The 22,552-nt window shown below is 38.6% G+C and overlaps 2 protein-coding genes across 2 annotated transcripts; one reads left to right on the top strand and one right to left on the bottom strand.

Moving 5' to 3' along the window:
• Positions 1-3,097: 3,097 nt before the first annotated feature.
• Positions 3,098-5,784, top strand: LOC139714139 (uncharacterized). Its single transcript, XM_071625860.1, has 3 exons — positions 3,098-4,327; positions 4,382-4,892; positions 5,594-5,784. The coding sequence occupies exons 1-3, from the start codon at positions 3,098-3,100 to the stop codon at positions 5,782-5,784; spliced, it is 1,932 nt and encodes a 643-aa protein (XP_071481961.1).
• Positions 5,785-10,547: 4,763 nt separating this feature from the next.
• LOC139714141 (transmembrane protein 231-like) lies at positions 10,548-22,234 on the bottom strand. Its single transcript, XM_071625863.1, has 7 exons — positions 22,096-22,234; positions 19,302-19,468; positions 18,258-18,386; positions 16,821-16,964; positions 15,020-15,101; positions 14,209-14,314; positions 10,548-10,722 (listed from the first exon to the last, which is right to left on the bottom strand). The coding sequence occupies exons 1-7, from the start codon at positions 22,232-22,234 to the stop codon at positions 10,548-10,550; spliced, it is 942 nt and encodes a 313-aa protein (XP_071481964.1).
• Between the last annotated feature and the right edge of the window lie 318 nt (positions 22,235-22,552).

Raw genomic sequence — 22,552 nt, forward strand, 5'->3', positions numbered from 1 at the left:
TCATTATTATGAGAATTACATGGGAAATGAACATGGTAAGGAAAATAATACACGCTGGTCTTTGCTGACAAAACCAACATGAAATGCTGTTGCTCGGCAACACGGTGACTCGCCCAAACAGGGAGCCTTGAGAATGCACGTATAACAAAAGACAAGTACATGTATATGAATAAACAACAATAAAGAAAAGATAAAGATATAAGATAAGATAAGACACAAAAATAAAAGCAAGATTAGGATTACCTACATTATAAAAGGATAATTAATGGATTATTTATAGCATTACTATTCAGAAATGATTGTAATGTAAATTTTAACGTTGTCTGCAGAAAACTATATTCTGGTAATGAAATAACGCCACTGGAAAGTTTACTCAATTGAAGGAAAATTTTCCATGTGAAGAAAGTAAATTGAGGACAGAAAATGAAACATCTAAAGAAAGTTATAAATGACTCTATCAACAACAAAAAGTGAAACTTATATAATTATCTGTAGACACATTCATGATAATCATAATTGATACCATCAGTAAATTATAAAAATGATGCTGAATTCAACCAGATATCCATGAACTCTACAAGCTTTATAAAAAAATTGCATAAAATGTCTATAATATGTACTAAATGAAAATGTATACACTTGTGTGAGTGTGTGTGTGTGTGCGCGTGTGTGAGTTTGCTTTTTTTCACTTGCATATTGTGAATATGGTGTAGCGAAGAGCGTATTGAGTTTCGCCCTGAACGAGTACTTGAAACCGAATTCAGTTCAGCTGAACCAATCGATCTACCTATTGAAATATCGTATTCTTTTTCTCAGACAATAACCTGGAATGATTCACGTGACAATGCCTACTGGCAATTGAGTATCAAATCACGTATACAGTCCTCTTATGCAGCCTTTACAATGCAGTATTAAGTGAGATGAGGGTACTCTGACTGTGCACTTCATAGACAACGGATAGTGGGAAGGAACTGAGGTTCACGGGGCCAGTGGCCGAGCTCAGAGCAGACTTATTTCAGAAATAGATAATACTCATGACATTGCCATGTGTAGTTCAACGCTTTAGGACAACTATTAGCTCGCTGTTGTGCACTAAATGTAATCAAGGAGATTCCCCCCACACACAAACACACACACTTTAAAAACACGGACAGTGTCCTTTTAATGAATGAAAGCTATCTACGGTAGACCCATTACTATCATGGAAAGAAAAACGACAAGCACATACACTCAGCAAAAAAAAAACAAAAACAAAAAAACAAAGAAGAAAGCAAACATTTTTTCCAGTTAATATTTTTCATAGAAGATTTAGATAAAAATCAACCTGGTAGGTTCATACAAAGGGAAATTCTACGCCTGAGTGAAAACAGTGGTTTTTGTACTCAAAGGTAGAAAAGTAAAAATTGCAGAATTGGATATATTGAAATTCATTTGCAAATGCCCTCTAAGATAGCAATGATAACATAGGACTAATTTAACGCAATGAGAGACATGAATGAAACATCAGAAATAAGTTTTCGTTCCCTTGTTTCCCTCTATATTCAAAACAAAAACATGATGGGGAAACTGAAGGTGGAACATAAGCATTTTCCATCAATTCAAACTTTAAATGACATAGGGAGTAAGCCGTAAAGGTGATAAAATCGACAGACTTTCTTCACTTTGCCTTTTAATTAAGGAATTTAAGAATGCACGACACAAATTCAAGATCCAAATATTATTTCAAATTTTCTTAATTTGGAATAACGTTTCAAATTTAACTTTCTTTGTTACCGTAATTTTCTCTTGTCTTTTGACTGCGGATTTGACAGAAGATTCTTCATTTTCCTCCATTATTCTTTGCCTTTCTTTATCTTTGGATGGTTACAGAGACATTATTGAGATCATAGGTTGATTTTTGCAAATTGATTTGCCTTTCTATTGTTGAATTTGTCTTTTGTTCTCATTATTATCTGGAAGAGCAAATAGGCTTGAATAACAACTTGTCCATTTTGCAATTTTTACTTTTGTGCCTTGGAAGAGAAAAACGAATGTGTTCACTCATGCGTAAAGTTAACATTTTCATTGACCTACTAGGTTGATAGCTAATTACATTACCTTTAACATGGTACAATGTATATAAAACACCATTTTTAGCCAGATAGTCTATGAGAAAGATAAACTTGAAAAAGTATTTACTCTCTTTTTTTTTTTTTTTGCCGAGTGTATACACACTTACACACACATGCAATATTGCAACGCTACGTAAAGTAATAGACTGCAAATGTCTGAAGTTGTGCTACAGTTGGCGATTTCGTGATTCCTAGTTGTAAGTTACTAGTAATCTACAGTTTTGGAGCCTCACAGGGAAATGTTCGGTCCACAATATGAGTTTTGTTTCCTATGTTCGGATTCATAGAAGGGTATCTTTAGATATGAGTGTGTACTGCAATAGTTTGAACAATGACAATGATAATAATAATACTCATCATCATCATCATCATCATCATCAATAACTGTGTAATATCATTTACATCAACGGTAATGATGATAGAGTTACATATCATTTATACTTTGTGTCTCATATCAAGGAGTCTTAGTTCGTCATGGCGTCATTTAGGTGTTGAATCTGTATAGGCCTACAGGAAGCTAAACTTGAGACACCTCTCTCGCCCTCTCTCTCTCTCTTTCTCTTAAAAAAAAACACAAACAAACGAAGATCTAACAATAACATTATTATACAAAGAACATCTCGTTAGTAACAATATGAACTGAAAAAATAAATTCTCCATATATTCTTCCACCACGCTTGCCACGATGCTTCCTGCATCTTCTCTGATGACACAGTGCAGGTCATCAGAGAAGATGCAGGAAGCATCGTGGCAAGCGTGGTGGAAGGCGAAAACAGAGACAGATTCGTGTATACACGGCATCGAATCTCACCGACAGGATTTGGCGCTATGAGGTACGTAATGACAACGGCAGAAATCTGAGTAACATTGTGAATGTACCTCAGGAACATGATTGTAAACTGAATGTTCAATTATGGAACTGCAATTCGGTGAGGAACAAGACTAACCTCCTGCTTGAACATGTTATTGATAGCAATGTGGATATCATGTTCCTTACGGAAACCTGGTTGCATAGTGTTGATCCGGTTGTCATTGATGAGTGCACACCAGCGGGTTATACATTCTTAAATGTGGCCCGTGGTAGGAATGACCCTCATGGTGGGATAGCAGTCATCTACAAAACTGCATTGAACTTGTCCGCTGCAAACATCAACATCCTGTCTTCCCACGACACCTTTGAACTAGCTGCTGTTACCAACCCCTCACGGTCAATATGTTATGTTGTCATCTACAGACCCCCACCCTCCATGAGGAATGGTTTTAAGACACAGGAGTTTCTTCAGGAGTTTGAGGAACTTGTTTGTGAGCTGACTACGTATTCCTGGAAGCTTCTTATCTTGGGTGATTTCAACATGCACGTAGATACCCCTCGTAAGCCGGATGTAGCATGTTTCTTGGAAATCATTGAGGAAGCAGGTCTGCAGCAGCATGTCACTACTGCAACACACAAATTAGGCCTTACTCTTGATCTCGTGATCTCCAGGCTGGATGAGTCACCTGTGGTCGACTGTCGAGCTTGTGATAAACTGTACTCGGATCATTTCATCATTAGCTGTACTATTGATGCAGCTAAACCTAAGCAACATGATGCAACATCGCATTGCAGAAACTTTCGAAACTTAGACAAGGGTTCCTTCATCACGGACATCAGTGAAGCGTTTCATGACTTTCCTTTCGACGGTGATGTTGATGATCAGGTTGCATTCTACCACAGTACCATTCTGGATGTGCTCAACAAACATTGTCCGTCCACCAAGCGTGTTCATCGTTTTTGCCGTCATCCACCTTGGTATACGAATGAAATTCACCAAGCGAGACGCTCACGGCGAAAACTCGAAAGGCGCTGGAGAAAGTTACAAACACCAGAGAGCCGCCATCAGTACCTAACTCAGATTCATGCCGTCTGTCGTCTCATTCACAAGGAGAAATCAAAGTATTACAGAGAAAAGTTGAAAAGTGCAGATGTGAAGAACGTGTTTCGTGTCCTGAACACACTCTTGAATAGGTCACCAGCAATCCTACCTGCAGACATGCCATCTACATGTACATCTTTGCCTGACAGATTTGCCACATTCTTTGTAAAGAAAGTGGAAAAGATTAGAGAAAATCTCCAACTTAGGAACGAGGAATCGCATACTGACGTCTGTTCAAGTGGATCGATTGTGGATACATCTGGAGCCGAGCTGGCAGATTTTGATGCCATCACGGCCCAGGAGGTGTAAAAATTAATTCACTCTGCGCCTAATAAGTCATGTTTGCTAGACCCACAGCCCACGTGGCTGCTGAAGGAGACCATCAACACTTTTCTCCCCTACATTGCATCAATTGTTGACACATCACTCAGTAGTGGTGTCTTCCCATCGTCGTTGAAGGAAGCTGTGGTGACTCCTCTGATCAAGAAACCAAACCTAAATCGTGATAACTTGAAAAACTACAGACCAGTCTCCAATCTCTCATTTCTTTCAAAGATAATTGAGAAAGCTGCTTTGTCTCAAGTCTCCAACTACCTGGATACGAATGATCTCTATGTTGAGAACCATTCAGCTTACCGACGTTGGCATAGTACTGAGACTGCTCTCTTGAAGGTACAAGACGACATCCTCAGAGCACTGGACAACAAGCTCGTTACCTTCGTCTTCTTAGACCTGTCTGCCGCATTTGACTGTGTTGACCATGATATTATGCTGGCTCGCTTAACGAGCAACTTTGGCATCTCCGGGAGTGTGAAAGCTTGGTTCACCTCTTACCTCTCTGACCGCAGCTTCAGGTTGAAGGTTACAGGTGAGCTTTCGGAACCAATGTCTCTTGATTTCGGAGTTCCTCAAGGTTCCGTACTAGGCCCGCAACTTTTCAGTCTATATACTCAACCCATGGCTGACATCATCAATCACCATGAGGGCATACAGCATCACAGCTATGCTGACGACGTGCACTCTACACCTCTGCAGACCCGAAGGACAGTCAGGCAATTGAACTTGCTCTCACCACATTACCTGCATGTGTCAGGGACCTACAGCTGTGGATGGAGGGTAATCTGTTGAAACTGAACTGTGACAAAACTGAATTCCTTGCTGTTGCTAATCCGCGGTTCCATCCCTTGATATCTGATGTCACCCTGACTGTTGGTAATGTCGTCATTCATCCATCAAGTTCAGTTAGAAGCCTGGGTGTCGAAATTGACTCCTACCATGAAGCTGAATCACCACGTTTCTTCTCTAAGCAGTTCGCTTCATTTTCATCTCTCAAATATTGCACGTATCAGGCCTTTCCTCGATCAGAAAGCTTGTGAGCATGCTGTGAGAGCTCTCGTTACCTCAAGAATAGACTATGCAAACTCCATGCTGTCAGGTACTTCTTAAAGTAATGTCCAGCGCCTTCAACGTGCTCAAAACCGTGCTGCAAAGCTGGTTTTTCTAGCCAAGAAGCGTGACCATGCCTCTCCTCTTCTTCAGCAATCTTTGTGCTCCATCTTACCTCCTGAGTCTACTTTCACGTCACCAATCTAAAAGACAAGGAATGCGGTCAGGCCAAGACCCAACCCGGCTGTCTGTTCCTGGGACTCTCACTCGGACAGGAGACAGATCCTTCTCAGCAGCTGCCCCACGCCTATGGAATCAGCTCCCTCAAAGTATCAGGGAATCACCATCTCTGTCAGTTTTCCAGAAGTCGTTGAAGACTTTCCTTTTCAATAACTGATTGATTCATTGTGTACTTTTTTTTCTTTCTCTCCTTGTTTGTTGTATTTTTTTTCTCTTTCTTTTCTCCTACCTCCCGAGTGAAAGATGGATTTGTGAAGCGCTGTGATACATATGTACTATTTGTAAGAGCGCTATAGTAATACTAATATTGTATTGTATTGTTTTGCATATATAGAATGAGCTTTTAAATAAAAAAGGATTGTACTTGTACCATCAAAATTTTCTGTCGATTCAACGAAATTCATGAAGGCACTATGTGCTCGCTACTGACATGACATAAGTACAATCATGTATCCTCATACAAGCATGGTTGATTTCAATCAGTTTAATGTACACTTTGCTTTCAGTTTATCATTATTTTACAAATCACAAAAATCAAGCCACTGTACATATTTACAACTGTACAAAATTATAGATATTTGTACATGTACATGTATTTCCATTAAATGTACAATCACATTTCAGATGCATAACACCCAAACCTATGATTAGCGATATTGTCTACTACAATAGAGAGCCAACGTGTGATTCATCCCCATAGAAACTGGTTCTAAACAATATCACCTGGCCCAAAATATGAACATCAACTATTGTTGGTAACCATGCATTGCATGCTCGCACCCGGTTCTACCCAAAGCTATGTTGTATAACAAAATACTGTGACATCATCACTTCGGTACTCCATTAACACACTGCCTCCCATTATTGTAATGACTACAGTTTCTGTTGAGTTATTACATGACATGTTGGAGGTTCCCTGCCAGCAATGGGTTAAAGATTGAACCTACATGTAAAACGTGTAACACAAGGGGCGAGATCCTTTTGGAAATTGGCCTGCACCTGCGATCATTATAGGACATCCGTGTTCTCTATTATAGAGTAAGTTTCTTTTTTTTTTTTTTTTTTTTTTTTTAGAAAAAGACAGCACTAAAACAGCGCTAAAAAAATGCATGTTTTCTATTTCTACACCAAAACGCAACATAGCTTCTCTCGTTTAAAAGGGAAAACGTGCCAAGTTTTCAAATTATATCTTCACCACCATCGGCAGCCTACTAGTTCTTATCAAGCTAAAGTTGTTGACACTGGTTAATATCTGAAGAATTTTACCCGATTTATTTTGATATCTGGGGATACTCAAATGGTCCAGTCTGTTAATACAGGTGCGAGACCTGAATGGTCAAATAAAGTTGTACTGTTATGTACAGTGTACTTGAAATTGCAGTGAAAGCAGCGCCATCTCTTGAGAGCTTTGATTATGATACTGTCAAAATCGACTTCAGAATTTTATAATCATTATCATCTTGAATTAGGACACTGCTGTAGGTGCTACGTAATCTTTACTGATACATACGAGAACTCTGAATTTTTCATTACAGCCGTGTGTTTCGCATTGTACCTTGTCATTATATTAGCCACTATCTGCTATAGTATTGGCAGTGAATTTGCAATGACCGAATCACCACCCAACGCTCAGAACGTACACGTAGTAGTTATCAAAAGCATAGCCCTGCATATATGTAACTATCGTTATTGTTACCATCATCATCACTGTCAAAACCATTATCAGTACATATATAATTTCCCACAGACACTTTCCAACATGGAATGGAAATCATGTACTACAGCTGCACTTGCAACAACAAAGTCCTGGACAGAGAGTCATCTTGGCAGCTGCAAAGAATTCATCCCATCTTGAATAGCAACATCCTAGAGTTTAGATGCAGTATCAAAAATGAAAATGTATTGTTCATCAGGTGACTCCTGTTATAATGAAGACCTTGGGACCGGCATTTTTCTTTTCTTTTCTTCTTGTCATACTAAAATTGTGTTATTGATGAACAAATAAGGTACGTAAAGACAAAAACTGTTGTATATAGATAAAAATTCTGGGGCCTACATTTTTTTTGGGTACTTTTTTTAAAACTAATTTGTTATAAGCATGTTCATTATAATGGGAGAGCACTGTACAATAATTATAGTGCTACCTGAATTTTAACATAGGCCATGCTGTGTCCTTTTATTTGACTCTGTACCTTCACACTCCTCCATTAGACTTTATAAGGAAATTAACATAGGAGTCTATTAGGACAGGACAGCAACCTCTTCAACTACAAAAGAACAACTTAAGGCAATTAAGCACATAAAGTGAAGAGAAATGATTTACTGTAGAACACATTCTGTGAATACAATTTTAGTACAGAATAGGTCTTTATGTAGAATTTTGCAGTGACTTCCAAATTGACTACCACAATGTTCAACTTGTCAAGGACGTTTTGGACATAAATTGCCCTTACACACAAAAAGACACCCACACACACATAAGATGACACACATAAACATATACACACAGACTACAATGTAGGGGAAGGTTGCATTAAAATGGCAAGGCAGAGCAAACAAATAATCCTTTCCCTTCATACACAACGTGTCTGTCACAAACACACCATGAATTGACCTGCATGATCTCTACGTAATAAACAAAACTGCAAGTTACAATCATACAATGTACAGTACAGTATTTTCACTCCATTAAACAGGGTTCTATAAAGTACAATGTACAGTATTTTTACTCCTAAAACAAGGTGCTAAAATTAGTCAATATCACATACAACAAAATATCATAGCTCTCCCAACTCCTCAATTCTGTGAATAATAAAAATATAGTGATCAAGGTGAAGGAGAAATTTGACACACACAAATAGGTCAAGAAAAAAGAGGAAGAAAAAAACTAGAAATGTCGCTATGGCGACTGCTATGCCTCCGCCATAATGCATGGTTCTCCTAATAGACCTATAGTACAATGTCTTGACAATGTGTGATGACAGTTTCACATTATTAACAAAATATTAAAATGACAGGTTTGTCAAAAATGTGTTAAATGTTCACTTCCCTTGAAATAGGTTTAATTGGATGAATGGCTGTATTGTCTAAGAGTGCACGTATTTGGGGATTTGAGGAGTTGTACCCAACTTTTGGCCCTTTTATAAGTTTGAAGAAGAAGTGAAATTTAGCACTTCCACTTGATCTTTCACCTTTGACCTTTTGGCAAGAAACTTCCAAGAGAACCTGTATTGGGTAATACATTGTACATGCATACACCAAGTTTCAAGAAAAAATCCTGCAGGTATTGCATAGATAAGACGGAAATAAAGACATTTTGAAGAGTTGATCTTGACCTATGACCCCCCTGACCTTTGACCCATGACCCCTAAATTCCCAGCATGATCACTGCCAGTCAGTACATGCATATATACCTGTACTACATTCCATAAAGATACCTTGAAATATTTGTGAGATATGGAGAAAAAAAGTGAAATTTTGAAATTTTCACTTGACCTTTGACTTTGACCTCATGACCCAAAACTCTCTCTGGGAAATCTTTATTTGGTAGTTCATGTATACACCAAGTATCAAGAAAATACCCCAAGGCACTGCATAGATATAGGGGAAATAGTGAAATTTTGAGCATTTGACCTTTTGACCTTTGACCTTGCGCATGTGCGCCCTAAAGTTGATAGGCACAACTTCACCCACTCATACATACATGCCAAGACAGACGGACGGACGGACGGAAGGACGGATGGACAACCCGAAAACATAATGCCTCCGGCGACACTTCATGGCGGAGGCATAAAAAAGAGAGCCCATAACAACCAGTATGAAGCAATCAGTAGTACTAGCTGAAATTATAGCAAGGTGATTGCGCTAAGTCTTTCCCAACCATTATATCCACCCCCCCCCCACCCCCCCTTCAAATTAACTCTTCTTTATTGGGTAAAACAGTTTGTTGCCCGACAACATTTTACCTACTTTGGTTATCAGAGGTACACATGATATTTACTAGGAACCTTGCCTTCTTCTCTTTGGCAGTCTCGTCTGTATGTGCTTTGTTCTTCTGCAGACTTTCAGCATTAATATTAGTATCTATTTTCATGCTTGGGTCAAGACAGACCACACTGATGAAAAATTCTGTTAAGTGTGTATGCAACAGGTGCACAACCAAGGATCTCCTTTTCAAGACTCAAAAGTACTGTCCAATACAGGTGTATTACATATGTACATACATGTAGTTCCGTTTAACTAGTACACAGAATATCGTTTCCTTTTGCTGTAAGAACTTGATTTCCCACTACAGGTGCACAGAATAGAAGTAATCAGATATTCTAGCGAATATCCTACATCCGACCTAAGAAAGATGCACAGTGAATGCCTGCTGGGAATTGAAACACGAAACACCAATCTTCCAAGAAATTAACTTTACACCACGGTACCAAGATTGCTGTGAAAACTCAGGAAATAACTACATGTACTTGTTTTTGCTCACTACATGTACATCCCATAAAACTCACTGAGATGAATCATAATCTCATTTTGGAGAAGCCTGGAATCAGTGAACAAAACTGCAGTGACAACCTCATGATACACGATTTAGAAGTACATGTACAACTATACACTGTATGTGTTTGACTTCTTTGATTTTGCTACAACATGCATTTCCCATAGACGCTTGCCAGAGTATACTCGGGACTCGTCCTCAAGCAAAATATGACTTCAAGACCACAAGCAATAATTCAATTAGGCACTGGATGTCATCACAGTTATAGCCGCTTCAGTCATCTACCATGCTCTCTTTACCTTAGGGATGAAAATCTTAATTCTCCATATAGTTAATACACAACAGAATCTGGTCCTCGTAGGCAGTGTTTAAACACTCTGCTTAAAACTCGGGGAGTCCCAATCAGTTGAAGTGATTCTTGTAAGTCTCAAGCAGGGGCTTGTTAACGACCGTGCTGACGATTTGGTTCTCAAAGACGAAGCTCTTAACGCGCTCCATCAGGAAGATGAAGAGGAGGAGGACAGAGAGGTATTGGATCCAGCCAAACTTGATGACCTGCCAGAAGCCTGGGATGTAGGTGCACTGGAGTTAAGGGAAAACAGTCCACCTCAAAGAGATTATGTACAAGCCCAATAAAATAGCGATGACTTCAGATTTCCATTGCATAAAAAGCTTTGATTGTTGACACACATCAAGTCATTCACAAGAACAGAAAAAAACTAGAATTATCACTAGTGTCGTTTTATAGTATGTGATGTCATGAGGGCAATGATGTAGTACCAAGTTTGTGCACTTGTCAAATTGTCAACAGAATAATTCTAGTTTACTGTACAATTACAGAGTTGATGCTGAGTTCCACAAGGTTTGGGTAAAAAGTGTGGTTACCATGGCAATGCATTGTCTGATACAAACACATGGGACATTTTGCCTAACTACACTTAAAGACCATCATACACACAAAATTTGACCTTCATAGCTTGAATGGTTTATTTTCATACAAAAATGAGTGGTTACCATTGCAACACATTTTCCTTAAAGGACAAGTTCACCTTCATAAACATAAGGATTGAGGGAATGTAGCAATATTAGTAGAACACATCAGTGAAAGTTTGAGGAAAATCAGACAATCCGTTCAAAAGTTATGAATTTTTGAAGTTTTTGTGCAGTAACCGCTGGATGAGAAGACTACTGCAGTGTATGTATAACTTAGATGTCACACGCGTACAACAATAAAAGGAAAATATAAAGAGAATTTCACAAAATTCCATCTTTTGAAAAAAGTACACATTCCCTTGACTCGTTACCGACAAATGTTATGGGTAATATTATTCCCCCCGCCTTTAGAAAGAGGCAAGTCAAGTGCTCTTTTATTAAGCGAAAAAAGTGAAAATATGTTGAATTTTCTTTTACATTTTCTTTATACTGTTGTACGCATATGACTCACAAGCTGTAATTGTCTCCTCATCCAGTGGTTCCAACACAAAAATTTGAAAAATTCATAACTTTTGCATCGATTGTCCAATTTTCCTCAAACTTTCACTGATGTGTTCTACTATTATTGTTGCATTCTCTCAATCCTTATGTTTATGAAGGTGAACTTGTCCTTTAAACTAATACATTGGTGTCTTGCAAGCCTACACTTCTAGATCATGATACATACTAAATTTGACTTTAATTGCTTGAATGATGGAAAAGTATTTCAATCTGCAGGGTTTTGGTAAAATTGTGGTTACCATGGCAACGGTTTGTGTGACAAACACAAAAATTATGTGTTCCACATCTATACCTCAGGGCAATAATGCCAACCAAATTTGGTTTAAATTGCTTCAAAACTGTGGAAGAAGTTCACTCGACAGGATTAAAAAAAAAAAAAATGCGGTCACCATGGCAACACATTGTCCGATACAAATAGGCCTACAAAGGACATTTTGCAAAACTACACTTAACCCACTGAGGACGGTTTGATTTTGCTACAACACGCATTTCCCATAGATGTTTGCCCGAGTATACTCGGGACTCGTCCTCAACGGGTTAAAGAGCATCATACACACCAAATTTCACCTTCATAGATTAAATGGTTCAATTTGATTAAAAAAAAAAAAAGTGGTTACCGTGGCAACACATTTTTCTTATATCATTACACATTGGTGTCTTGCATAACTACACCTCCCGATCATCATACATACTAAATTTGACCTTAATTGCTTGAATGATGTGGAAGTTATTCAATCCACAAGGTTTTGGTAAAATTATGGTTACCATGGCAACACTTTGTCCGACAAACACAAAAATTATGTGTTCCACATCTATGCCTCAAGGCCATAATGCCTACCACATTTGATTTCAATTGCTTTAAAACTGTGGAAGCTGTTCACTCCACCAGATTAAAAAAAAAACAAAACATGCGGTTACCATGGCAACACTTTGTCAAGTACAAACACAAAGAGTGTCTGGCATAACTACACCTATAGATCATCATAGATACCAATTTGAAATTGATTGCTTAAATACTATGGAAGTTATTCAATCCACAAGGTTTTGGTAAAATTATGGTTACCATGGCAACGCATTGTCCGACAAACACATAAACCATGTCTTGCACATCTACACCTCAATATCATCATTTATCCTAAGTTTCATTTAAATTGCTTCAAAATTGTAGGAGGAGTTCGCGACGCAAGATTTTGCAACAGACCGACCGACCGACCAGCCACCCGCCCGACCAACATCACGGTGATTCCTATACATGTACCCCCTTCACACTACGTGTGGCGGGGGTATAAAAAACAAATAGAACTTTGAATGTCAAAGGGCACTTACAAGTGTATCCCAAACACATAGTTATGTGGATTCAGCGAATGCAAAATAGTGGACAGCAAAGTGTGAGGGAAATCAGACAATCTGTTAAGAAGTTGTGAATATACAAGCTTTGATTAAATGCCTGTGCTATCATCACTGGGTACAAAGGCTACAGCAATTCATGATGTCACATTAGTGGAATGATGTAGAGAAAATAGAAATTCCATGGAATTCAATCTTATTTAACCCTTTATGTGCCACGTTCGCACCTCCGACTCAGTCGACGGCGTGCCAACTTCGCATATTCTGCTCAACAAACAAAGCCGCCAAGACCGATCGATAAACCGCTAATTACTGCTAATCCCGCGGCACAATGAAAGCGTTTCTCGTGCTTTTGTTCCTCTCATATACGACTTGCATTCTATGTGGTGATCGACTATCAAGTGATGTTCCCAACTAGATTTGCTCGTACATTCTAAGTTTCTGTCACGGTTTAATGTGCAAAAGTCATGCCTTTATAGTAATGTAGCAACTGGTCATTAAAAGAAAAATTGAAAATAGAGTAGTCATACAATTCATATCGAAACAAAGCTTGGCATTCCTCTTTAACTTTGTTTACTATTATGCCCATCTTAACAGAAATTTGTAGAAGTTATACAAATTGGAAAAACAGAATTCTTTCTCAAAGCATGACTACCTTCGTGTCTCAGAATAACGTGGCACACAGGGGGTTTCCACCATGGCACATAAAGAGTTAACAAAGAGTACACATCCACTTTTTACTGACTTTTGATTGGGTAATTTTATTGCCCCTACCTTGTGAAGGAGGGGAGTCCAAGTGTTGTTTTTTTGTATTATGCAAGATAAGTGAAAAATAAATATGTGGATTTCACTTGCTATTTTCTTTACAATGTTTCTCTATGGTGACATAGTAGCCTTCTTTTCCAACAAAGCTTTAAAAATGAATTTAATATCGAACAGATTGTTTGATTTTTTCCCCTCAAATTTCATTGATGTGTTTTACCAAGATTGCTGCATCCACTGAATCCCCATATGGGGGGGGGGGGGGGGGGGGGGAATTCCCCTTTAAGGAAATATCACTTTCTCAATATTCCACACTATTTGTTCCATAAATCAGTCAGTACTTAGATCTAGACCTAAATGGAACTGATAAACTTGAATTGTATGATGTCAGCATTTCATAAACAATACACAATACACAATAAAATACTGTACATACTGAATAGACATTTAAAAAGGATATACAATGGTTTCTTCTGGATAGGTAATTTTTCCTGAGATCACAAAAGGTTGTTCCGATCCTCTCCCTGTTATCCACACTGGATAATCACTCTCAAAGCGGGTTGTCACTGAAGTACAAAAACAAGGTGAAAATGTGGTTGTAACATGAGAGAGAGAGAGAGAGAGAGAGAGAGAGAGGAATTGCAGATGGGAGGTAATGTGAAGGACATTGGGTTCAGTGGTACACAGTATGGAGGAAAGATTGGTACCAGATGACAAGAGACACAGCGGTATATTTCAAACTGCAAATCAAGACATATACAACGGGGGGGGGGGGGGGGGGGGGGGGTTTCATGAAGCATTTTGCTCATCAAATTTGCTCTCAGCCAATCAGATGCAAGGATTTCAGTAGCTTATAACAGTTTGTCAGAAAAACAAAATCTGACAAAATGCTTCCTAAAAAGCCCCCCTGATGTGTCCTGTCTTCACATCTTCAGCACCTGATAAACTTTTATATCCCATCTGAATCTGTTTAAGCAGCATTTGCCAATACAGATTGTTGTAATATTCACCGGTGCACTGTACCTGTTCTGAGTTCTGAGTCTTGGACATATTTCACAAAAAGACAGGGAAGAGAACAGTTATAATTTCAGACACACACAAATTCATGGAAGATGTCATTTGAATTACAGTGCTGTATTATTCATAATTAGTCCTACGTCAAGCAAACATAATTGAAGGCATTCATTCCTGCCTATATCAAGGAATATTGTGCAAAGGGAAACATCAATAGAATCAGTGTGTTTGTGCCCATTTTATCAATGGGGACTTACCATTTCTTTCTTGATATGATGAGAATATGTTTGAGAAAGAGTAATCTTCTGCAAACACACTGTCAGAATTGATGATAGGAACCTGCCATGTAAATAGGTACATACACATAAACACTGGTATCAAGTGCACAGAAACTCATCAAGAAGTAAATGCCATAATCAAATTGCTCTTGATGTTCACCTAGGTCATCCATGAAAAACTAATGAAAATACACAAAGAATGCACTATCATAAAAGCTACATGATATCTATACAATACATTGGGATTTGAATGATTTGAAATTGATAAATCAAACAAGTCATGGGATGTCATTTGGTTTCCTTTTACAGTGCACTGTGAAACAATCACAGCAGTTATCTGTTATGCCTCTCCTTTGTCACGGTGTGTTAACCCGTTGAGGACGGGCTGATTTTGCTACAACACGCATTTCCCATAGACACCTGCCCGAGCTTACTCGAGACTCATCCTCAATGGCCCGAATTCACGAAGATGGTACAAATGAAACCAAGGTTTAAACCATTCACAAAAACCATGGAGCGCCAAGTGTCGCATGAAATATTTTGTTACGAAATCAGTCATTTCGTCGATGAAATGATTATTTTGTAACGAAATGACAACATTTTGTAACTAAATGAACATTTCGTCAACGAAATGATAATTTCGTTAACGAAACAGTCATTTTGTCGACGAAATGACCAATTTCGTAACGAAATGTGACCCGCTACAACAAAATGATCCTAAAGTCGGGCGAGGTCGATTATTTGAAAATTGCATGATATAATCCCCTAATCTTTCTGCTTTGAATTGATATATAACACATTTTATAAAAAATAATCGGCTGCGGAGATATCGATGTTTAAAACAGAGCATGTCGAGACGTCTGGAAAATCACTGTTTCGAGAAAAGCGCCCAAAAAGTCTTCCTTTCTACGCAATCGCGATCAAGGGACACGCAAGTCAGTTTTCACCTCTGGACAATAGAAGGTAAGCCCTAGCAACCCCCGAAGAGTTCATTCAAGCACATCAGCGTCGGCGGTCTCCTCACCAACCAATCAGTGACCAGGATGTGAGAAGCGGCTGAGCATAGCGCACCCCGCCAGCACGCACCAGTCGACTGGGCAGTGTGCGAGCTTCACGCTTCGGTTAGCAGCAAGCAGCAAACTGACCAATGAGATCACTCTGGTCGTTGTTAGGGGCGGAACCTATCTGTGGCGCTCAATCCAAATTTTTGAACCAGTTCCTGCTTCGTTGAAACGCCAAAAAACATGGCCCAGAAAAACGCTGATTTTTTTGGTCTTCCCTTTGATCATTTTGCTTCAAAATTTTGACAGATGATAGAAGACATGTTAGACTCCAATAATATATCAAAATCAGAAAATCGTACGTAAGTTTTGACCAATTTTAATGCTCCGACTTCAAACTCGATTTTCACGGCTTCGACCGTGCGCGACTGTAGGACCTTTTTGTTGTAGCGGGTCACAAATATTCCGTGTGACAATTGGCGCTTCATGGTTTTTGTCCATGGTTTAAACCATGGTTTCATTTGTACCACCTTCGTGAATTCGGGCCAATGGGTTAAAAGGTTGCCCATTGGTCTGGCACTGACACAACTCTCGCATGTGAACACAATGTTCCCAAACCAAGTTTCCTTGTGTTCTGATAATCAATGGCATCAAAGTAACTGAAATCAAACTGATGACATATAAAACTATTGCATTCCTTTGTTTCAATGGAGGTACAATGTAGTAGTTTAAGACCAAACTTCTTTAGGCGTGGTCTTTACAGATCTATGTAAGCTTACATCGTATCTGGTGTCAAGGCCTTTGTGGGCAAGAGGCTGTCGTAATCTCAGCTTGAGATCCCCATCTGCGTTAAGCTGGGCTCCTGACATCGCGGACGAATGGCTTACGTACGCCATGGCTTCCATGCGGAGTTCGCTGAATCTCTGCACATATGTGAAAGAATACAACATGCATTACATTTCTATTTAAAATGGCAATGGCTAATTTTGAAATCAGTCTTATACTTGGGTGACAGTATCAAGGAAAAATTACAGAATCTGAGTCACACTGTGCTTTTAGGGAGGTTACATAAATAGAACTCTTTGGAAAAAAAACACTGACATTCTCATGTAATCAGTATATACCATAATTCCCTCAGAGTTGAGGAAATTAATGGTTTCATTTAAGCGTTTAGTGAAAAGTCTGTAGATAAAAATAATTGTTGACCCTTCATGCACCCATGAGGTGTCTGTCAGTTTCAATGTCTGTAATAATCTAGTGTGATATTTACAAAGTACTTGGAGAGTTCAAAAGACTTTGCATTTGACTCTAGAAAGTGGAAACACAATATAAGAAAAAGAAAAGAAATCTGTCAAGATCAATCTATATATATGATGAACAATGATTGCATGACTGTAAGAAAATAAGATCAATCTACAATGTGCTGCTGGACATTAATATGGCAAGCTAATGGTCAACAGTTTACCACACCATACAAAATTTAATGCTTTTCAATTTTTCAATGTACAAAGTGGCTCATTCAAATTGATTAACATGACCTACAGTGTAAGAGGTAGATACAATATTCACTCTGCTACCAAGGATGTATTCTTTCACATATTGGTCATGGTAACATACAATTATATGAATTACTGAATCTTCCTCTCATCAGGAGCAACTTGATGTTTCAGTAAAAAAGAAAGAGCATCAAATCTAAAATATAGTACTTTCAATGCCACTATATCAAATTGCTCAAGCTTTGTTAATATCATAATAGCCAGAACATTTCGGACAGATTAGGGAGATTTGAAAAGCTCTGAAGGAATTTTCTTTGAACATAAAAGACAGTGAAAAACAAAAACATAAAACATTACCATCTGTTATCAATTGTGTGACTTGGCACTTCATGTATATTCCCAACATGAAATATTAACAAAACATTAATATTCATTATCAAATCAAAACCGAGATGGTCCCCCTCCCAACAAAAATAGTGTACTGATGATAATACACCCCACAGACAAAATATTTGTGTTATGTCGTTACTTAATATTTTGTTTCCACATGTGAGAAAATTTGTTACTTGATATTTCAACTCTTATTAGTCTTAACCAATCTTTTAGGGTATTGTCATTTCTTAAGTTCCATCACATTAGAATTGTCTCTCACAGAGAGAAGTTAGTTATGGAAATTTTACTTGAGCCTGCTCTGGAAGTGTTGCCTAATCTTTCACTTACATATAATCTGTAGTCAAAGATGAAGATGACTTGAACTCCATGGACATTCTCTGAACCCAGGATTGGCATCTCAATGGAAAACTGGAAGTTATCATTCCTTCCATCTCTGTTGGTGTCTTCCTCCCTGGACTGAAATGGTGATAAGAGCCATCACACTACATTGCATCTGCTGATCATAAAATTTGTCAATCAATAGACATTTGAGTCACTAGCAAAATACTGTGTAAGCTGTTATTTTTGCATACAGTTATTTTTGCGAATGAGGAGGTCACAGACATTTTTGCAAGATTTTTTTTATTGTTGTTGCTTTTTTTGTGTGATTTTGACACCAATGCTATCATAAGGGCACTAATGTCAGTAAGTTGGAGATATTTCATCATGTTAATAAATTTGCGGTCCAACGGTGATTCGCAAAGTTGGCAAAAATCAACCCTTGTGAAAATACCAGCTTTCACAACATGATACCATGTAGCAAGACATGCATAGGAGAGAACAATATAAAATTTTCTTTTTTCAAACATCTCCAAAGGATAATTAATGAATATGAGTATATATGTAAAATAAAGTTGGAAGGGTGGACACGCGCATAAATGCTAGAGGAAAGAACATTAAAACCTAGAGCACTTAACTTTCCTCAGTGATAAGGCAGACAAGGATGACTGTACCATCACACACATGAGGTACATGCAAATTATGCATGTAAAATATGATGGTCTTCTTGAATTTTTTACTGTATTTTATTTATTTATTTTTTTTGCTGGCATGCAACATCCATGATACTAACAAATGCCTGTTATTGTACTCCACGTAAACATAACCAAATAAGCCATTAAATAAGACATATATTTCATTCAAGGTGAACACAGCTGCATTGTGTACAATTCTTCCAACGATCATTCAGTGAGAACAAATATTTTACTTCTTACATATCAAATAGGTAAGGTTGTTTTCTAAGCATGTGGACACAGAGAATATGAGACAATGACTGGTACTTGGTAGATTCATCTAGTTAGTATTTAATTTTTCTATAATATATTATCATACCTTAATCAGTGGTATTCTCAGATTTGCTTGCTCCAGCAGATTGAAGTTTTTATATGTGCTCCAAGTGACATAGCTGTTCTCTGATCCTGTATGCACGACCAATAGGATTTGGTGCTTAAACTTCACATCAGGCTGTTCACGATAGAATGCCTGTTTGATCCAAAATCCTGTATTATTGCACAAACAAGGAAACAAGCAGCAAGCCAAAATAAAAATGAACAACAAAAATAAGAATACTATGGATTGAAAACTGCAAAATGCAGGTTATGTTTAAAAGATTGAATATCACATTTGGATATAACAAAGGCAGATGGATGGAGGGAACCTATTACATTAAAGAAACTACAAAATGTACATATGCAATATAAATGCATGTTGACTGATTGTTATTTCATGGTAACTCTCAACAGCACTTGTGTGACCAAATGAATATGTCAATGGACTATTAATTTTGTTAAAATTTTTTCCATTATTTTTCTTCAGATATCTTGGATATATGCCCACCCATAAAACCAAGAAAGAAAAAAGTCTAAACCAAGATTCTGTCAATGATATTACTACCTGTCAATCATTAGAAGGGGGTTCACACATACACAAATTAGCAGGTTAAAAGATCAAGATTTTTTACCCGCTAGCAAAGTCAAGTTTTTCTAATGTGTGTTCACAAAAAAAACCCCACATATTAGCAAGATCAGCAGCGCAATGAACCAATCCCCCTTATCAGCAACCAGCCCGAATGCAATATGCCCCAGGGTCACACCCCCCTATAACTGCGACCAGCCCCAACACGCAGTGTTGGGGCTGCGCATTGTAGCAGACATGATCATGACAGGCGAAGTATAGCGCCTAAAAATCAATATGAAATCGCAAAAATTCCGCAATATGAAGACTTACAGGTGAAGATGTAATGTTGAAGACTGACTGCGTTCAACTTTTGGTTCTGGTAATAGTCCCTTTCTGCTCGGTTTGATGAGTTAAATGCGACTCGGTCGAGAGGAACTCGGGAGAACTACATCTTATACAGTAAATGGATTTGAGATTTGTGCGCATGCGCTGGCAATCAAGTCGTGTAGCTTTGTGGCAAGGCCTTATCATACTGTTGGCAAACCCTCTCGCTGTATATTGCGTTGCTTTCTGGGTGGGTGCGCGCGCGCACGCATTGTCAGAAGGCTAAACGCATTGCGACTCCGCCAGCACATGAATATTTACGTGCGCAGTGTACTGCATACTGATTTCGAAAATGGTGAATGGGATGGGGAGCTAGGACTACGGACCCGTATATGGCCGTGAAAAAAACGTTTTTTCAAGATCATTGGACCAATGTGAACAAGAACAAGGTGAACGAAGGGTATTAATTAGATAAGAATCTTATGTATACTATAAAAGTACGTTTTTTCCTCGTGATATTCGAAACCTACGGAGGTGCGAAAATCTGTGACAGACTGTGTATGTTTTTCAAGCTTACCGATATAGCACTCTATTGACTCAGGACGCTCCCACAGTGTGTAACTGTGTATACGGAGCGTCCCGGGGTTAACCCCCCTATAGATCTATCTCTCTTCTTCTTCTTCTTCTTCCAGGTAGAGTGCAGCTTCAAGTTTTGAAGATTATCCCACTGTGAAATGTGTGTGAGTGTGTGGACCCTCACACACATCTAAGACATCTATTTCTTAAGCAATACAACATCCTTTCAATATAATGTTATTATACTTATGTGCTGGTTTCTGTAGCGTTTGACTGTTTTAATAATTTTTTCAACTGAATTCACTTTTCATTAGGTACAGGTACAGGTACAGGTACAGGTTAGACCTGCGTCATGTCAGTGACAGTGAATGTTCCTCCTCCTTTTTTCTGAGTTGCATCCTCTGCTCTGACCACTGTTCTGTAAACTGATGGAGTGATATATGATTAAATTTAGATTCTATAATTATAGGTTCAGACCTAACGTTAGACAGAAAGATCTATCTGTCCGGAGGAGTCTTTCATTTTTTTGACGTTGGGATCCGTGAAGCCAAACGCAGTCTCTGCGGAACATATCCCCAACGACCAGATACAGACCGATTTTTCGGTCAAGTTCAGACCCTATCTAGATCTATATACTAAGACCTAGTCCCTGGCTAGACCTCTTTAGTCTTAGGTCTAGAGTCTAGTCCTACTCCAACCGCACGCACCAGCGACCCCAACACATCACTGACATCTACTTACAGCGCCCCACGCCGGAGTTTTCAAATCTCATTCGTGATTAGTCAGTGTGTACAAGAATCAGCCTGAGAATCTGCTACCTACTTAGAACCCGATAACTACTCTCTGACGTCGAACGCCTACTCGCCTAGCCCTAGGGAGTCAATCGAACGAGGAGAGTACTAGTAAATTAACCTTTACGACGAGTGGGTGCAGGGCCAGTACAGTAGGAGAGCCAGCCAGGGCAGGGACCAGGGACCGGGTGCAGCAGCTGCCGCGCAACTGGTGTAGGATTTCGTAGGAAATGCTAGTGTAATGTAGGGCCTTCTAGCCTGTCTGGCTAGAGTTTTACAAAAATGACCTAGAATAGATCTAGAACGTAGAAGCCTAATTACGAAAAATAGATCTCGTACAGTGTAGTAGATCTAGACTAGATCTAGAGACACTAGATACTAGATCTAACCCCCGTTATGTGAACAGCGCGCGACGCGTCGTTTTACGAAGACAGCACAATTTCCGGTATGTGGGGCTACACAATTTAAAGGTAGTTTACATTCATTGACATCAACAATTCATAGATCTACACCAGTGCCAGTGGGGTTCCATTACTCACCTTCACTTCGATAAGCCAGTAAAAGTGGAGGGATGACTGTAAAAAGAAAGGCAGCTATGGCGAAAAAGGTTGCTTTGGTGCAAATACTGGCTTTGTACCTCGATTGCAAAGGGCTCGAATACAACTCAAAGACCGCCATTTTCCAACGCTGTCGGCTGCTATGGAATTTAGCCTTAAGAAAAAGTAATGAAATCCTGAAACCTGAAAAACGCTCAGTGTAATATATCTCAACATCAGAAATATTGATTGACTCTGAATATGGCTTTATTTATAGTTATAACTGAGGATCAAGTTGATGAGCTTTAGAAATCAGTTCTACTTTATCGTCAATTTGGATAAACGAACTCAATAGTCAAATTGGCAACTAATCAGTCAGCTGACTGAAATAAACAATGACGACATATCATGACACGGAAGTAATGAGTGTGTTATAAACATAGAGGGAATCGTAATTGAT

Source organism: Diadema antillarum, unplaced genomic scaffold (assembly GCF_040938485.1).
Source record: "Diadema antillarum isolate AM-2024a unplaced genomic scaffold, OU_Dant_1.0 seq00002175_RagTag, whole genome shotgun sequence".
Classification (NCBI taxonomy): domain Eukaryota; kingdom Metazoa; phylum Echinodermata; class Echinoidea; order Diadematoida; family Diadematidae; genus Diadema; species Diadema antillarum.

Bases quoted from the DNA above. Each gene is read 5' to 3' on its own strand.
- LOC139714139 (XM_071625860.1), top strand. From the start codon at position 3,098: ATGTTCCTTACGGAAACCTGGTTGCATAGTGTTGATCCGGTTGTCATT. The intron at 4,328-4,381 runs GTGTAAAAATTA...CTAGACCCACAG, and splicing joins ATGCCATCACGGCCCAGGAG to CCCACGTGGCTGCTGAAGGA. The intron at 4,893-5,593 runs GTGAGCTTTCGG...TTACCTCCTGAG, and splicing joins CTTCAGGTTGAAGGTTACAG to TCTACTTTCACGTCACCAAT.
- LOC139714141 (XM_071625863.1), bottom strand. From the start codon at position 22,234: ATGGCGGTCTTTGAGTTGTATTCGAGCCCTTTGCAATCGAGGTACAAA. The intron at 18,387-19,301 runs GTATGATAATAT...TCACCATTTCAG, and splicing joins TGAGAATACCACTGATTAAG to TCCAGGGAGGAAGACACCAA. The intron at 15,102-16,820 runs GTAAGCTTACAT...TTTACATGGCAG, and splicing joins GCCTTGACACCAGATACGAT to GTTCCTATCATCAATTCTGA.